This window comes from Hetaerina americana, unplaced genomic scaffold, assembly GCF_022747635.1.
Source record: "Hetaerina americana unplaced genomic scaffold, ioHetAmer1.1.p SCAF_3, whole genome shotgun sequence".
NCBI lineage: Eukaryota > Metazoa > Arthropoda > Insecta > Odonata > Calopterygidae > Hetaerina > Hetaerina americana.
The window spans coordinates 36,622,994-36,642,211 of record NW_027286874.1 but is presented as its reverse complement, the minus strand read 5'-3'; the positions used below and the strand labels follow the sequence as shown (position 1 = coordinate 36,642,211).

The 19,218-nt window shown below is 36.3% G+C and overlaps 2 protein-coding genes across 2 annotated transcripts in view; one reads left to right on the top strand and one right to left on the bottom strand.

Moving 5' to 3' along the window:
* Nucleotides 1–822, bottom strand: part of LOC139690142 (sialin-like) — a 42,195-nt gene extending 41,373 nt beyond the window's left edge. The window contains exon 1 of the mRNA XM_071587400.1: nt 757–822. The gene's annotated coding sequence lies outside the window, so the exon portion shown is untranslated. The remainder of the gene's footprint in view (nt 1–756) is intronic.
* LOC139689996 (putative inorganic phosphate cotransporter) lies at nt 809–18,490 on the top strand. The gene is made up of 6 exons (XM_071587161.1): nt 809–1,031; nt 5,368–5,517; nt 8,983–9,115; nt 12,010–12,248; nt 16,463–16,613; nt 18,381–18,490. Exons 1-6 carry the CDS (start codon nt 822–824, stop codon nt 18,488–18,490), a joined length of 993 nt encoding a protein of 330 aa, XP_071443262.1. The 5' UTR covers nt 809–821.
* The last annotated feature ends 728 nt before the right edge of the window (nt 18,491–19,218 follow it).

Here is a 19,218-nt window from a genome sequence, read left to right as displayed (position 1 = left end):
ATAAATCTCTTCTCCAAATATGACAATTGAAGAGGTGCTGTCCATTAATGATGCTATGCAATTTTGAAGAAGGGGTGGATTTTTAGTCGCACCATAGGTAAAACTACAAAAAATAAGCCAGTATTCGACCAAATTATGACCATTACAGTTTATGTACATTACCCTTTGCAAAAAGCATTGCAATCAGCTCCATAGTAAGGTTACTTAGTCAAACCTACATCCCGTTCTTATTTCTATCTCTCTAATAATGTTTTATACAGAGATAATGTGTATTGACCATGGTTTACTAACCAACATGAAAACCTCCACCAAACGATGAGGACACAAGATCATTAAGCCAATTTCATGCTAGGCCAAGAATTTCTTCCGAAATTATTATCATAGGGCTCATGAAACAACATGTTATCATTTTGAGTAATGCTCTCTAACATGATTGGAATGATGATAGAAGAACAACTGAAGAAGGAATTGAATACTAAAATAGTACACCATGATGTATGGATGGTCTCTGTCCCATAACAAACTGAAAAACAATTCTTCTCGAACTACCTTTTTTATTATATAAATACTTCAAATTTTTTTGCACAAAAAATAATAGTTTATCAAATAATAATTACAATTTAAAAATAATATTTACAAGCACTGGTTTCCTATTAGATAATTAATTCATCTCATGAATTCCCATATATCCTGCAGCCTATTACAAAATAATTGAAATTACATTAAACATAAATGAATAATTGATAATAATCTCACCATTCAAATTGGATGTTGGAGAAATCCCGATAAAAGTGTTACTTTTCCTAATTATAGGAGCACAAATGGGAACAGTGATTGGAACAGCTCTCAGTGGACCTCTTATTGCACATTGGGAATGGCCTTGTGTTTTTTATATATTTGGATTGCTGGGAATCTGCTGGTTTATTACGTGGAACCTAATATGCTTCAGTGATCCACAGTCTCATCCTTGGATTAGTGACGAAGAACTGAAGTATCTTGAAAAGGAAATGTCTACTAATAAAAGCGATAAAGTAATTTTAAAAATATGAATGCTAATTTTAGCTATACATAAAACAAGACCCCTCGAATTTTTAAGGTGCCAATCCAATAGCTAATATTGATTTTTTTGTGAAACTCTATGCCAATATTTTGGTCACCTAGTGAACCAAAATATCTTATCGATATTTAAAAAAAATCAATATTGGCTATAAGAATGGCACCTTACAAACTCACAGCCAATAGTTCACACTCTTTTCGTTTCACTCCCTGAACTGTCATAGCAATATTGAATTGTCAGCTTAACTAGTATTACTAATGCTTGCCGCAGACAAGGGCAGCAACAGGAAGATCTCAAAAGACCTTCAGACTCGGTCAGAGATGTATCAACCCATGTCTGAAGCCATCAAAACCAGAGTCTGGTGTGTTTGGGGAAGCTGGTTGAGAAAAAATGACAGAGATGTCATCTGATCACATCCCTTTAGGTGAGCATGACCCAACAGCATGCAGAAAAAACCTTCCATGAATTCCAAATCTGTGATACAGTGAAACCATCACCAAAATTCACAAAATTACCTAAATTTTCTGAGAGATCATGAAAATGTGAATCATAGAGGGACATTTGATTTCTTTCTGCTACAAAAAATGAATATCTGCAAGTAAAAAATTAAAATTGAGTAAAACCTTCAGCTGCTCAACAAATTCCTCTCAGAATGAACACAAATGGTAGGTAGGCAATCCCTGTGATCAGAAAATAAAAAAGCTTCTTACCATCTGGAGCAGTGCAAGTGATGCAAACAAGTGACCTTTTTGGCTAGTTTATAAGTGGGAAACACATTAGAACAAGGTTTTAGACTTTTTAAGGCCACATAATCCCCTTAGTTTTCACACAGTTCTTAATAAGCATTCAAGACAAATGACTTAGGTCCTTCAGTTTAGTACAAGCTATAATTTCTGTGATAGGAAATCTTTCCCGTTAATGCAAATTTCCACCATAAACAGGATTTTGTGGAATGCCATGTCAATACCCCTATTATTGACCACTGTAGTGATGAAGAACTATCTAAGACTGCATTGTGGATATAATAGATACCCTCCAACATGGTGGGTGGCAAAATTCTTGCAAGTTCATGGTCACCCCCCTTATTCTTTCCTTTTACAGGGAATGCTCACGCCAAATTAGAGCCAAATTAACAAATAATTAAAGGTTGCACAGTGTCATTCAATTTGAAAGGGGGCCAATATTTTGAACACCATCTCCAAGCAGTACCATGGGCCAAAACACTACCCATCCCACAGCACTTCTGTGCTCAACCTGAGTGAAATTTCAACTCCCGAGTGATTTTTAAAAACATTTGGCCAAAGACTCATAAAGAAAAAATTGGAAAGGAATTGTCAAATTGTGGCCAAATCTTCCTCCTATGCACTATATTTGTATAATACCTACAATATCATATGATCAGTTTCATGAATTTTTTCTCCATTTAGAAATCAAAAAATCTATTTTATAATATTTTCCAGAGACTGCCTCTGGGCTATTCCAGTCATTCATCAGTCCATGACTCCTCTGATATGATAATCCTATCACTATCATTAAGGCAGTATTACAGTAGGCCAAAAGTACATGTCTAAATTTACACATATACACAAATCTTGGGAGGTTAATTTTCAAATTGATATTTCTCCCTCCAATGTTCAAAGTGTGTGCTCACTGAATTGAGGCTTAAGCAGACCACTCTGCTGTAAAAAGATTCCATTAGAATGAGGTGTATCCCTTGATCACCCAAAGACTTTTCTAATATGTAAAGCACACACTCTTAAGGCCAAATACATAGACTCTTAAGGTGCTGCCGCTTTTGTGTCGATGTACCTGTCAGCCTGATGGGCTATCGCTGTGGCCAATGGGGAAATGAGTTAAGTTTTGCTCACAATTGTGTCTGAACCTGTCATCTTGGCTTTCTCTTCAGCTTCTGCTGCTCACCCACAGCCCCACATCAGTCACTAAGGAACTTGGCTCAGGTTTTCAGGGTGGCAATAAGGACTCCATTCCTTTGAAAATAATAGCATGTTCAACACAAAGTTTTAGTATTAGCTTTTATTGGGGTAAGGAGTTCAAAGGTAGGAAATCACCTACTTTAAGGGAAGCCATGGGCATGTTTTTTACCATCAAAAGTGTAAGAAAATGTATTGTGGTAATCCACAAAAATAACTATCAGAGAGCTGATATGAGTGATATGTGAAGGTGCAGTCATGGCATTTCCATGCAGGATGAGTGGAATTGTGTCTAACTTATTAAAAAATGTTCATGCATGGGACAACTTGGAGTGCCAATAGAAACATAAGGAGGAGTTTTGAAGATGCCTTGGTGATAATATATGGCACATATTTACCATTACTACTGATGATGGCCAAGACAGGAACCCAGAGGATAGGGAGCGTTTGACACCACAGAAAGAGGAAGGTCATCATGGCTATACATGCGCCATAAACTTAGAAACAAGAAAGAGAAACAATAGAATAGTAAAGTGCTAAGAACTTGAGACCCAGCAGGTAACCCATAAAACCCAAAACCTCTCACAAAATGGCTTTACTGATCCACATAGCCTGAGTTATGAAGGAAAGGACTTTGATATTAACCAGACCAGTACATAGGACATCATGGAAAAATTTCATAAAGAGATAGCCACAGAGACACAAGAGGATTTCAACGAGGATTGCCACACTTATTGGTAACTGTGAAAATGAGGAATAGAAATAATACTGATTGCATTAAACAAAAGCATTCATCCTTATAGTTATGATGTTGAAAATTTTCAGCGATCATATGCTTGGCTTATGCAAAGTTACTGCAACAAGTTTATTTTTTCTTGTCAAGCCTTGCATTTACATAAAAAGTGAGTTTGCATTTGTGAGAGAATGGAACAATGTCCTTGTGCCACTGAAAACCTGAATCAAGTTCCACAGTGACTGACACCAGACTGTGAGTGAACAGCAGAAATTGAAGGGGAAGTACATTTGATAGATTAACACACACTTGTGAACAATGATTGTGTTCTATGGAACCAGTGTGCCAGGCATTTACAACAGTTCTAGGGGAGGTGGACAGGTTGCAGCACATTGGGAGTCAATATATTTTACCTCAAGAGTGTATGCATCATGTACTACAGATAAAGTCATAAAAAGATGACAGGATACAATTCACTCTATGGAAAACCTTTTTTTGGCAGAGTGGTGTAATTAAGTCTTAATTATGATCGTACGCTCAAATCAAAGGAGAAAGAAATATTAATTCCAAAATTTGTTTGCCAACATGTGTAAATATGTAAATGAAATGAATTTCATACTTTTGGCCCATTCCTATACACTTTAACTGATGGCAAAAGGCATCATCATAATGGAGGGGATAGGCTATTGACTGAATGCAAAAGAGCACTGGAATTATCTCTGAAAAACATTCTAAAATAGATTTGCACAACCTCTAAATGAACACAAGAATCCATGAAACATGCATGTGTGATATCATAGGTATTATATAAATGTAGAAGGAAGTTGGAATTTCTCTAATGTCAATTTTTCCAACCACTCAACAATACTCATAGCATGAAAAGAACACAATACAATTGAATTATTGTTTTAACTACAGGGTGCAGCAACATAACTTTCTTTTTATAAAGCAAAACACCTTTAAAAAAAGGAGGACATTTTGCCTCACCATGTACTTGTGGAACCACCAGAGAGCCATTTTCTATGAAGAGGATATTTGCATCTGCAGGGAACTCTCTTATGATGTCTTAATAAAGTCATATAAGGCTACAAACATGGGATGATTTTCACTGCATCTCAGATTCTTAGTGTATTTTAGAGTTTCTCTGGCTGCTGCAAGTTTGTCTAAGTCCAGAAAAGGGATCTCAAATGGCATTTATTCTCTTAATCAACTACCACAAACCTCTGAGACTCTGAGACAGTGGTTAAAATTACATTAATTATGGTCATTCTATTGAGTAAGAATACTCATAGCATTAAACACTTAGCAAGCTTAATAGTGGTGATGTTTTGGAATGCTCATGCATACAATCATGAGTATGGATGGTAAAAAAATACCCAAATAAAATGAGATACTCATTGGAAGAGCTCTGCCAGAAGCTCCTTTGCTTTTGGGAAATTAATGATGATGAAAGATGTGATTTAGATGTTGTTACATTGCTCCTAATTTAGGAGCAATGCATTCCACATCATTAAGTTCCTGTACCAACCAACCAACTTGAAGGAATATAATACTGAATCAATGGGTCTCTTGAAGAAATAATTATATAAAAATTGTGTAGCTTGAGTAAAATGAATTATTCAAGATATCAATATATCCCTTAACAGAATCAACCCACTCCATGGAAACATATATTGACATCAGTTCCTCTGTGGGGATTAGTGATTGGACAAGTTGGACATGACTGGGGATTTTACACACTAGTGACTGATCTTCCAAAATATATGAAGGACATTCTCCACTTCAGTATTACAGAGGTAAATTCATTTCAACTGCCTATATGGAAGGTTTACCCTTATTTTTATTCATAATCCTTTATTCATTAATGCCTTTCCTATATTCAGTATTCTATTTTGCTACAACCAGGATATTACCCCTTTCCGCATAACTGCCTGGATAGAAGAACTAGTGCTCAACTTGGTTTCTGTAACTTTTCTTCACTAACATGTGGTCTATTTGGCATCTCTTTTTGCCTCTGTCAGCTCTCAACGTGTATGTTCTTCTTCTGTATATGTCAAAGCAAATGTTTGAAATCCATTAGTCATGCTATTTGCAAAATTCAAGCAAACTATCCCCTCTTGGGTTCACATTTCTCAAACCAAACTTACCAGTACTCAGTGATTTTTATAACTGCCTAGAGAAAAATTAAATCACCCATTACTATAAATTTTAACATTCCCAAGAAAATTTCAATTTGTTTATAGAGCTCATTTATTTCTCCACATGACTTATTGGAAATGAACTTGTACTATAGTCAAATGGGGCATTAATATGTACACACCTGGATGCCTTTCATAAAAAGTAGGTTAATGTCAATTCCACGTTTCTTCCACCCTTCCCTGAATATCCTACGATATCAAATTACCCACCTATCCACCATTAATTGATGCCCTTGGTTATCAGTTGACTCCCCTAAAAACTACTACTTGAGTAAATCGATAGGCTTTAAGCATAAGCATTAGTATTTAATTATTACAGTGATAGGTGTTCATTGGATTATTTTCCTTGCAAAATTACTTATTTTTTTCCTAACATCATTTCCACTATGCATGATTCTGAAATTTGGTCTCTAATTATCATTCTACATCTACATAATACCCCGCAAGCCGCCGCAAGGGCGTGCGGCGGGGGATTCCCTGCCCATCTTGTTTTATTAAACCTCAGATGTACATGGTTTGGATGAAAAGTATCAGGAATAATTTTTTCCTGGTGTGACTGTTCGTCACAGGGGGCTTGCACCATGCAGGCTTGGTGGTGAGGTGTCTGACGTTCAGAATGTGCCAAGCACCAACTGCTTGCGAGCCATCATTTAGGCTAGATCGTGATTTTAATGGACCCCTGTCAAGTGACTAGCAAGCGCAAAATGCAGTGACCGATTGAACAGCGATACGCCACCAAATTTTGTGATGGACTGGAAAAATTGGATATGGAGACATTGGGCATGACTTGTCCAGTGTTTAAGAATGAAAGCTTTTCACAAACTGCAGTTTTTTAGTGGCACAAGCTCTTCAAAGATGGCTGAGATAGTGTGGAGGATAAGCCCTACGTTGGAAGGCCGTCAATGTCAAGTACCTAAAACAACGTGCAATGCCTGCTTGAAGTACTTAATTTAGACCATCAGTTAAGTACTCAAATGATTGCAGATCGTATTGACATTGATAAAATGACTGGGCACACCATTATTACTCAAAATTTGGCAATGCAAAAGATATGCGCTAAACACACCCACCCAGACACCCAGTGCACCCAGCCACACCTGCTCCAAGGTAACTAACTACCTGACGTTTAAATGGCATCATGACGATTTCCTAACCCCCTTACAGTCCTGACTTAACACCAGCAGACTATTTCCTATTACCAACAGTGAAATCCTTCCTCAAAGGATACCACCATGGAACCCTAAGTGCCGTCAATGAAGCTTGCATGTGTACCTTTATGGACTTTCCAGAATCCACCTACCAGGGAGCCTTCAAGTCGTGGAAAGCCAATGGCAAAGGTGTGTCAACACTCAAGGGATGCACTTTGGAGAATTTTGAGGCATTGTAAATATCTGAAATCAATTTTTCCAAAACTTGTCTCGATACTACTCATACAAACCTTGTGTTTTAGTCATCAAAGCCATATTGTTTTCATCATTATTCCTACAGGAATGAACCTTTAACAGGTAAACTGCCTACAGTAAAAATTATTGTAAAACAGTTTTAAATTGCAGTTTCTATAAAAAGGCAGCAAAAATTATTGAGTTAAATGTGGGATTATTTAATTAAAATTGCATTTTACCACTATGCCTAACTTAATTATGTATCTGGCATAATCTCCCATTTCCCAAATGAAGATGGAATGAGTTTAGTTTAATGGAACTTTTATGTGATGCCAAACTCTTTTGCTGTCATGCAAGGCATTGTTTGTATACAATGCGATTCAAAATAACAAATAAATGATGAGACAAACATCACTTTTAAAACAATGAGGACAGTTTTTGAGAATTTTTCACGCATGGGAAGTGATTCAATCACCAATGAGGCCAATAATAGGTCATCACCACCACCCACCTCTTCTCTTGGTCTTTCTTTTCCTGAACTGCTCGATTAAGTTTTCCATTCCCCTCTATTGATCTTCCATTAATCACACTATGAGTCATGAAGTGGTTTCCAATACACGAAACCCAATTAGAATAACTGCATTCAATTAGAACTGATAGCGAATATTTTCAGCCTGAAAATTAGGTTAGAATATCTTAAAATATTGGGTCATCTCAAATTTCCTTTTCTGTTAACGTTGTACGTTTATTTCACAAAAATTAGCATAGGCACACACAATTTTATACGGACATATTGGGAAATCTTAAGAAAAATATTTATAGATGAATGTAGCAACTGTATCATTAACTAAATATACCTGGTACCAGATATATTTTTAGGTTATTTTAAGGTCATTTGTAAAGCCTTGCTGGGATTAATAATTTGGAATATCAATTATCTGAGGCATTTGTTGGCATTATTCCTTGAGCTAGTAGTAACTTAAGTGGAGGCGACCGAAAGCTGATGCCATTTGCACTATTAGGGATGAAAAGGAAAGGATGAAGGGTGGAGAGTAACTCGGCATCAGCATTAGCCTACTCTTGTCGAAAGGCACCAAGGGGTCAGCAGTTTAACGTCCCAAGAGTCAAGAGTAGGCTAATGCTGACACCGGGTTTCTCTCCAACCTTCATCATTTCCCATCCATCCCTAATGGGGCAAATGACCTCAGACATCGGTTGCCTCCCCTAAAACAACTAACTTGAGTATTGCGCTATAAAAGGCCCTCCACAGCTAGGTTCTTCAGAATTGCCCTTATAATTTCAATAATAATCATATTTATTCTGATACCTGTTTAATACATTTCTATGAGCTTACCATAATAAATTTATAGTGTAAGAAATATTTTCTATCAATAAAATTTAAGTAGATTAACACTTCTTAGGGAAGTTTTTTTTAAATTATATTGAATACGTCCACAGGTCTATGTTGTGAAATATGAGAAAAGGGGAAATGAAAAACAGTAGTGCAATGCTTCATTTGTTTGATTACCCTTTTCCACTACAAAATTATCACGTAGTACATATGGAATGGACTGTTCTGCATTCACAGTTAATAACCACCTATTAAATGGCACATTGCCACATGATTTTTCTGAAAAGATATTTGAATGACATTTTATAACTTATGCATTTATTTCTTTAGAATGCAGGCCTTTCATCAGTTCCCAATATGGTGATGTGGATCGTTGCAATTTCAAGTGGATGGCTTGCTGACTGGATTTTGTTTCATCAGTACTTATCAACAACCGTTGTTAGAAAGCTGTTCACAACTATTGGTAAGTATCCAAATATTCATTATCTATTTCATGGCAATGCAATTCATGAATGGGACCCTGCCTTGAAACTATCTTGCATTTCTCATAAAAAACATGCAAATTCATATACATACATATTTCAAGCAATTAATTATCAATACCCATTGCTAGAAAGTTATTCACTACTATTGATAAATATGCGCCCATTTATTATGCATTTCACTGAAGAACTTTCCATAAATGGCACCCTGCCTTGTACCTCGTAAGTACCAAACATTTCTAAAAAACAGTAATACACAAGTCCATGTGTGTATTAATTTCAAATATTCAACAAACACTCTTCCGCCTACCTTCACATAAGGGGCAGGCTAACAAGGATGGTGTTGAGGTGAGTGGGAGATGCTGCAACAGTAAAATTTCACAGAATCATCTGCAAATATGCATTGTAATGCACAATTTTCAATTATTTTAATTGTTTCATTATAATTACAGGTATAATTAATGGTTTATGGCGCAACTTTATGGAACCGATTCATTATAAATAAATGAAAGGACTAACTTTGTAGTTCCACACGAAAACGTGTGGAACTACTTTTCGTATGGAACTACAAAGTTAGTCCTTTCATTTATTTATAATTACAGGTAGTCAACTAATTAGAGATAGGTTTTGATGGTCCTTAAAAATATTGCATTTCCTCATGGACATTGTAGCCCTTTGTACAGGCCAACATTTGCCCAAATTATATTTTCCTTCATCGCCTCATATTTTCTACCCCTTTTCATGCAACACAAAAAGCCTATTCTTTTCCTCGACCCATTTGACTCAACATCCTCCCTACTATTACAGACTTTAATATCCCACCTATCTCTCATTAACTCCCAAATCCACTTCTGCCTTCTTTTAATTTTCCCGGACAACTAACTTTCCTCTGCTACCCCAGTCATAAATAACACTCGTAGCTAGTCTTTCCTCTTAATCTAGTTTATTCTCTTTAATCGCATCCATACCCAAATTTCAAAAGCCTCCAATCTAAGCCTTATATTCTCAAATGCCAGATTTTTAAAACCATAAAATGCTAAACTCTATATCTAATTAACATTTTCTTTACTACTGTCATTATATTTTGCATCATCAAATGGTAAATGGTTACTTCACTAATGCAATTATTATCCCAATGCCCTTACTGCTACACACCTTTAGGTCCAAACTACCACCCAAATATGTGGATTGTTCAGCTACCTCTCATTCATTCTCTCCTACTATGTTTTGGTAAATATAATGAGAAAAATCAAATTAAATAAGAGAATAAAGTCATTACAAAATTTATCATCAACAAAATTTTCAAAGATAGTGTTGAAGTTTTAAATATTTTGGAAGGAATACATTGCACCTTCCCTTATGATAGGAGGCTCCACTATGATGGAAACTTACATTTGATAAGTGCCATTATCCTAAAAATATACCCATAGCGAAAATAAAGTGTTACCGTTAGCAAAATTACTTCATAAAATTTATAACTCTAACGTGCATATTATTGCATTGTAAATAAAATGTAGAGCCAAAGTGAATAATATCTGGTGCACAATTAAAAAATTATTATCATGATTATTCAGCACCCAAAATATCTATTACGCTTAACAAATGGTGTCATTGGTGATGAATGATGACTAAAGGGCCACCAGATGGTTGACCATTGGAGGATGAACAACATTGGAACATTAATAAACTTGTGCCAGGAGAATATTACAACTCTTGTGGCTAGTTTCCATTTGTTGAAGTATCTGTTTTTAGCTGGTCAGAGTGGAATGGAGAGAATATACTATTTTAAATGGATTATCCCTATTAAAGAATGTATTCACCCTCCTCCTCGGTCCCATTGTAAATGCTTATCAGCCAGGCATATGACTTTTAACATGCTATTCAATTTTTCTATCTAGGTATGTCATGGAAAAACCCAATAGTAAATAGTATATTGTCCCTGAAGACAGACAACCATTATAATATTGGGAAGTGAGGAAAAAGTAATTATTCTCAACACTCATCCATATCCCTTATGAAAACAACCCTGTCACCTCAGTGAATTTTTAAAATTAAGCACCAATGAGGCCTAAAATAAACTAAAACACACCTTAATATCAAGTTTTAATCTGAAATCTTACTACCCTAAATTTCATTTTGGACCAGTCCAAAACTATACAAAAACTCATAATTTTGTATCTCTCCAGGACAGAACCAAAAAATACCTTAATATAAGGTTTAAATCTGAAACTTTACCATTTCAGTTTTATTTAGAGCCAGTCCAAAACGACACCGAAATGTATAATTTTGTATCTCTCTAGTCCAAAATGAAACAATTATGTAGGTTCATCCCTGGTTGAAATACCAGTTCCCATTAGATCACTATAGCTAAGCAATGTTCAACCCAGATGGAGGTTGAATGGGTGAAAGCCAACCTAACCACAGTGCTCCCATTCCGTCTGTATGTGGCAGGAAGATAAGTACAGGTTTGCAAGATGAACCAAGAGGTCTAAGCACTCTATTGAAGCTAAGGCTCTTATTGAAGACCCCACTGCACCAGCAATTTAAGTACTAAGGTAATTGAAATCTACACATTCAGGGAAGAGGGAGCTTGTTGCTTTCCATATAGCATTTGGGGTTTCCCACAAATTTGGCTTTGCACTGTTTGGATCTTAAATGGAGTTCCTCAAACGTATTACCCTGAAGTTGAGCTTGGGACTTTTAGGTCAGTAGCCAAGCACTTGTTGAATGGGGTGTGCACTGAATCATTGTATTTTACTGTTCCTATTATGACCACCTATTTCTTGAAAGCAAAATTGAATGAATTAAATTGACTGGGTTGAAATATATGTTCCTAATAATTGGATTTTATTTCCTTCTCTTTGCTGTGCTATAGGCTCTATTGGCCCAGCATTTTTCTTAGTTGGAGCTTCTTATGCTGGATGTGATAGGACAACTGTGGTGCTGTTATTAACCATAGCAATGGGTTTAATGGGAGCTTATTACCCTGGAGTTAAGGTTAATGCCCTAGACTTAAGTACTAACTATGCTGGTTTATTAATGGCCATAACCAATGGATTGGCCGCAGTAACTGGAATCATTACACCATATCTAATTGGAGAAATAGCTACCCATGTAAGTTACTATTTTTATTTCATTTAACATAACAAATCCTAGTCTACCTGGTTTGGATTAAATCAATCAGTCCTATGCTAAATCATACTCTATATATTCATTTTTCCTTAACTCAAAGGGGCATTCAATCACTGAAATATTGCAAGACATTTCAAAGGCAATCCACTATTTCAATGAAGGCCTCTTTGTAATTTATATAGCAGACTCAAGGTCAGAGAAAAACTAAAAAGATCAAAACACAACTCTCACATTGTCTCAAGTTAGTTAATACTATATTATAGAAATGTAAATGTACTGCCCCGGCAAAGGGAAAGAAATGAGGATTTATACTTTATCTTTGATACAGACTGGCAGAGGAAAATTATAACTGTTATGTCAGATTTGCGTGGGTCATGTTAGTCCAGGGGGTAGAGCGTTGGACTACTGACCAGAGGGCCTGGGTTCAATTCCCAAACAAGCCACTCTATACACCTGCAGCTCCACCCAAGTTATGTGATTTTTCAGGTACCAGATCTTCCTCAGTAACCATAACCGGCACAGGGAAAGGAACTGGCCCCCCTTACCCTGAGTGTGAATTTCACACGCCGTCGGGCTTAGTACTGGGTAGACTCTAACATCACCTACCAAACTGACCTTCAGGTTGATTACTGTGTTTATGGTTTTTTATGGCCAGATTTGCCACAGCATAAGATAATCAGAGGAAATTACAGTTAAGGGCTTCCTTGGCATCCACTATGTAGAATTTGAAAGCTACTGATTTGTATCATTTTTGACTCCCAAATTGTCTGATAGGGCAGGAGTGAAAAATATTAAGAAAGAAATAAAGTCAATAATTCAACAATGATAGAGAAATGGGAAAAGTAATTGGGTGCCCTGGTTTATGAAATATCATTATACTACCGTGTCTTCCATAGCTTAATTTCAAGCCACTTCATGAGGGTTAAGCACAAAGAAGCCCTAGGAAATATTTACTGCTCTGGGGATGGCAGAAATCACAATAATTGAATAATCTGGAAAAAAGAAATATGTACCAGACTTTATGAATGTTAGTCGAGTTTTCAAGTAAAAAAAACACCAAGAGGTAAAAAGGAGACACCCGTTAGTTCACATTATGCATATACATATATATGTAGATTTAGGAACATTATTATTGATTCATATGGTTTCTCAGGAGTGGATTCAAATCATAATTTAGTGCCCCTTAAGATTAATATTACACACTAAAAGATTAGAATGGGAAGAAGTATAAGGTAACGGAATTCGAATCCTGAACTGAGGTGAAAAAGAAGAAATACCTGGCAGTCCCTGATAAAATCCTGGATGAGGACCAAGAGATGGGTACCACAAAAGAGAGGTGGGAAGATAAGATAGAGAAAGATGCCAATTTAACAACAACAATTGTAATACAGCTGAGATAAGGAAATTAAAGTGTGTTAGCACAGTATTATTCCGGAGAAAGTTAGTGAAAAGGGATAGACAGGGATGAAATAAAAATGTGGTGGAAAGAGCAGTGTAAGAGTATAGAAGGTTTACAGAGAGAGGGTAAAATGGGTGCAGTTACTTACGAGGGTGGTCCCTTAAGTACCCGGCCCGACCTAGGAATGGCGGTGGTTGTTCGAAAAATATCACTTTATTAGAAAGTACGCAATTTATGAACCTCCCGCAGTTTCTTTGGAATTTGTCAAAGTGAAAACACCATAAGTGTTTAAAGTTGGCTTTAACCTCGTGGACTGTGGCGCCTCGCGCTCGACTACGAATGCCTGTGACATTGTATGTACGGTATTTCGTCACAACATCTTGTTCCTTTAAAAGCCCCAAAATTTCAGAGTTTAAGAGGACGCCTCGGTAGCTTAAGTGGCTAAAGCACTCGACCGGATATTGAGGGATCTGGGTTCGAATCCCAGTCTAGGCGAATGATTTTTACACTCTGAAATTGTTGCATTGAAATGCACATTAGCGGATGACTCCGTTAAAAGTTACTGTTGCGGCATCTCCCGCAGTTTCTTTGGAATTTGTCATATGTTTAAGTTTGAAGACGCCACGTTGTTTAGTATTTGTTTGGCAGCCATCATTAGTGAACATTTTCAGTGAGTTTGTGACAATGGAGAAAATTGGTCATTGTTATGTGATGCAATCCTTTTATTTGAAAGGCCATAGCCCAAGCAATATAAAGCTGAGCTGGATTCTACTCTGCTACTTCGTTTACAACAGTAAAATATTGGGTAGCAGAGTTTAAACAAGGCCATAAGAGCTGTCAAGACAAGCATCGCATTGGTCAACCAAATAAGGTGAGGACTCCAGAAGAATGAATAAAATCTACTAAGTGACACTGGTTGATTGTCGACTGAAAGTGCATGAGCTAGCCGACATAGTAGGCATTTCAAGAAGTGCGGTATATCGCATATTAACTGAAGATTTGGATATGGGAAAGCTGAGTGCAAGATGGGTGCTCTTCTCACACTCGAGCAAAACCAATGTCGTGAAGATGTTTCAATTGAGTGTTTAACGAAGTTGCACAACAATTAAGTAGAATTTTTGCGCCATTTCATAACCATGGATGAAATATGGATCCATTACTTCACACCCAAGACAAAAGAACAATCAAAACCATGGATTCAAAATGGAGAACTGGCTCCAAAGAAGGTGAAGACCGTTTCATATGCTGGCAAGGTCATGGCGTTGGAGTTTTGGAATGCACATGGGATGATTTTCATTGACTATCTAGAAAAAGGAAAAACTATCAACAGCAATTATTATGTTAACTGGTTGCAACGTTTGAGCAAAGAAATCAAGCAGAAGCTGCTGCATTTGGCTAAGAAAAAAGTGTTGTTTCATGAAGACAATGCACCAACTCACAAATCCGTTATTGCAATGGCCAAAATTCACAAATTAAAGTTTGAATTGCTACCTCATGTACCCTATTTGCCAGATTTAGCCCCCTTGGATTATTTTATGTTCACAAACTTGAAAAAATGGCTCGGTGATCTAAGATTTTCCAAACGTGAAGAAGTGGTATCGGCAGTTAATGGCTATTTTGAGAAGCAAGACAGTTCTTAACATGAAAAGGGTATCGAATTTATTGAATAATGCTGGGAAAAGTGTATAGAGCTGAAAGGAGATTATGTTGAAAAATAAATACATTTTTTTCAAAAATCTTTTTGTGCTCTTTGTTGGGTTGGGTACTTCTAGGACCAACCACATAAATCCATTCACACTGTAAGAGATAAAGCAGGATTAGTATGAATTAAAGCAGAAGAGATTCAGACAAGATGGAAAGAATGTTCAAGACAGAGAAGAGCACACATGCAGTGAAAATAATAGGAGAAAGAGTTTAGACAGATAGAGAATGTAGCTTGGGTATAGGTGGATTTGATAGCAAGATTGAGAAAACGTAATGAGAAATGAAACAGAACAGGTCTGAGGAGATAGATAACATAGCTGCATTATTACTCAAGGAAAAACAAAAAGGAAACAATTTTAGCGTCACTCGTAGCATATATGCAAGAGGAAATTGGCCTGACGACTTTGTTTGATTGATATTAATTCACATCCAAAAAAAGGGAAATGCAGCAGCATATTAAGATTTTCTCATGCAGGAAAGGTAATACTTAGGATCATCAAAACAGGATTAAGTATACGGCAAATGATTACTATTTGATTAGTGGAATATTATCTTGGATTTAGGAATGGTAAGAATATGAATGATGCTATAGTAGCGCTGAAGTTACTGATAGAAAGGAATATAAAATGCAACTAGGATATATTTGTATATTTTATGATTTTTGAGAAAATGTTTGACAAAAATAATAAGGGAGAATAAATGAATGTATATCATGAAATAGTAGTGGACTGGTAATAAAAATGTAAATGTATGAATGGAATAATTTTTAAAACCATACAGAATGTGACAATGACTTCAACATAAGATATTCTTTGAATGATATTAAAATAAAATGAACTATTATAAATAAATATATTGTACATAAGCCAAGCACACAGCAAGCATATCTTGATAAGTGCAAAAAATATTCCTCCAACCAACACTCATTCAGAACTCAAATTGGAAAGACATTTCAATTTGAATTAAGTTTTGAAGTTACAGCTCACTTCATCCTGTATGCACATAATATTCTGGCTTATGTATTCTCAGAATTACTTCTATAGGAATTCTAAATCCATGTACTAATTTCCTAATGAACTCTTCAACTTTTCAGCAATCAATCAAAGAATGGAGAATTGTTTTTTACATATCCATGGGAGTTTTCGTTGTAACCAATGCCATATATGTACTCACAGCATCAGGAGAAGAACAGCCATGGAACAGATGTGAAAATGATGGACAGCTAGTAGTTGGAGATACACTGGGTAAAAAATTTATTCTTGATAAATACTGGTACATTACTAATCCACCTCACCATTTAAAAGTGATAGAACAAGTCTCAGTCTAAATCTATGCCTCCTAATGGGGACTTTACGAGTGTTCATGGAGGGCAGTGCTTCCTTTCAATGGGAAAATCACTAGGGATTATAAAGAGGAGTTGATATTAATGCAAAGATTATTAGATGCAATATACCTTAGCATTCACTCAAGTGATTTTAGAATAGTTAGAAAGTCCTGTTATACATTTCATATATGCTGACATTTAAGGGCATACGATTGCTGTTTCTCAATGAAAATATTTGCTTTTAGCATTTCATAATTCTGAAGTTAGTTAATTTTTAGTTTGACATGCAATTACTCCCGATTTTATGCTAGTGATGTTTAAAATAGCTATTACTTCTTTATTATATATTAAATTGTAAAATGTTAAATTAGTTTAGCAACCATTCATCCAGACTTATCATGTTTAATTGAACAGAATCAACAAAGACTTTTAAAATCTCAAAAATAGAATAAACTTTGTAATCGTGAAGTTTTTAATCATCACACATGGCAATACTTTCTCTACCATATTCACTGGCCCATAAGACACTTTTTCCTTCCGAATATGCTCTTATATCAGCCAGTGTTGTACAGGGGTTTAACTTTGACCTATAAGGGCATGTTGATTCACAGGAAAAATACTTGCTATTGATATTCCAATGAAAGTCCTTCCTAGAAAAATTGCCAAATAAATTGTAAATGTACACAATGCAGCACATTTAGTTTTACCTCACAAGTGGTGCTGCTTTGAAACTTATATGCATTGTGCTAACAGGGATGCCGCCCCTCAGCTAATACATGCATACATTGTATCCCGGGGATCGAGATGGTGCAGGGGCTAACGTACTGGCTTCCCACCCAGAGGGCCCGGGTTCAAATCCAGTGCAGTGTTGAATATTTTTCAGAGGTATCTCGATCCCTACTTGAGGTGCATTGTGGAGGGCACTTTGAGTGAGTATGCCGTCCATCGGATGGGACATTAAGCTGTGGACCCCTGGGCGCCTTTCGTAAAGAGTAGGCTAATGCCAACGCCAGGTTTCTCTTCACCCTTCATCCTTTCCTGTCCATCCCCTATGGCGCAAATGACCTCAGCTGTCAGTCGCCTCCCCTAAATACTACAACTACATTGTATCCCTCCTGATAAACTCCATGTCTACAGGCATTAAACCTTACAAAGTACGATAAGTGTAGCAAAGGCATAGAAAATGGACACTTAAATACAAATATCAAAATAATAACAGAAACTAGGCCTTGTATAAAAAGTTGAAATGATAATAACCTCATGGGATTTTAAGAGAATATTCACAGATTGAAAAAAAATTCCTGTAGTCAAGACAAAGTATGTAATCGTATATCCCACCCATCAACTCCTGTTGAATTTTTACTTTTTCCCGTGGAAAATAAAGACCACGAATCCTAAGAAAGCTAGCACTTATGACAGCAAAGCTATGAGGAAGCTCTTACATGTTGCAACTGAGATGATGAAGAAAGCAATAGCATATAAAAGTGGAGACAATTTATTGACTTTAGAGGATAAGTATGGGGTGCCCAAGTCAATAATAAATGTTTCTTAAACTAAGTTGTAATTGAAGGTGCTGATGCTGCAAAAGGTGTCTAAACATTATTTAAAAAGAGACAGGAAAACTTATCTAAGTTAAGAAGTAGGAAACTGTTTGAGTGGATTTACTGGAAATTGATAATAATGGCAGTTCTTCTGAAGAAATCATTTGTGATAGAAAGGATTGTTGATGAGTTGAACCAACTTGGAACTAGTGCTGAGATAGGGATTACCAGTGAGTTTAAGGCTTCCAGGGAGTAGTTTTGAAAATTACACAAGAGAGCGGCATTCAACGCATTGCAAGACATAAGGAGGCTGGACGACCTGATAATAATGATGCATAGTAGATTTTCAGTAATACAGTGATGGTGAAGGTTTTGCTCTAAACCATATCTCCAATTACAAGACTGGACATTGCCAAAGAGGATTTAACAAAAGAGAAGATGGAAATGTTAGAACATGTGCCTATTAGGGGCAGGCAGAATCTCTTTTGTTGAATTGCTGCCTAGGAGCATAAACTAAAGTCTTACCTATTCTAATATTCAGAATGTGTCTCTTCAAGACATATTAGGTAATGAAGAATGATTAATACATGATACAGAGATACAATATCTAAGTTTGGATTATCAAGCAATTTTTTATGAAATGGCTCAGCAAATTTGTTGCTCCCTTGGTAAAGAAGGATCTTTAAGAAGAGAATCTGCTATCCAGGGCTCTGCTGATTATGGACAATGCTCCAGCTCACCCTCTGGGCTTGGAAGCTGACTTGTGAGGAATAATATTTTTATTTCTGTGAACATTTTGCTCCTGAATATCATGTCCAATATCCTATCCAAGAACCAGCAGATGATATTGAATTTTAGGAAACTGCACAAGAAGGCACTTTTTCATCACTTTTTTCATTTGATGAACAATATGTATGCAGCAATGCTCAGAGAATTCAACTTCCACATCTGCTGTAGGCTCATTTGCCAATAGTGGAATGAAGT

Excerpts from the sequence above, each read along its gene's own strand:
- LOC139689996 (XM_071587161.1), top strand. The coding sequence starts at position 822 with ATGGGAACAGTGATTGGAACAGCTCTCAGTGGACCTCTTATTGCACAT. Across the intron at positions 1,032-5,367 it reads CTACTAATAAAAGCGATAAA|AATCAACCCACTCCATGGAA; the intron begins GTAATTTTAAAA and ends ATCCCTTAACAG. Across the intron at positions 9,116-12,009 it reads AAAGCTGTTCACAACTATTG|GCTCTATTGGCCCAGCATTT; the intron begins GTAAGTATCCAA and ends GCTGTGCTATAG.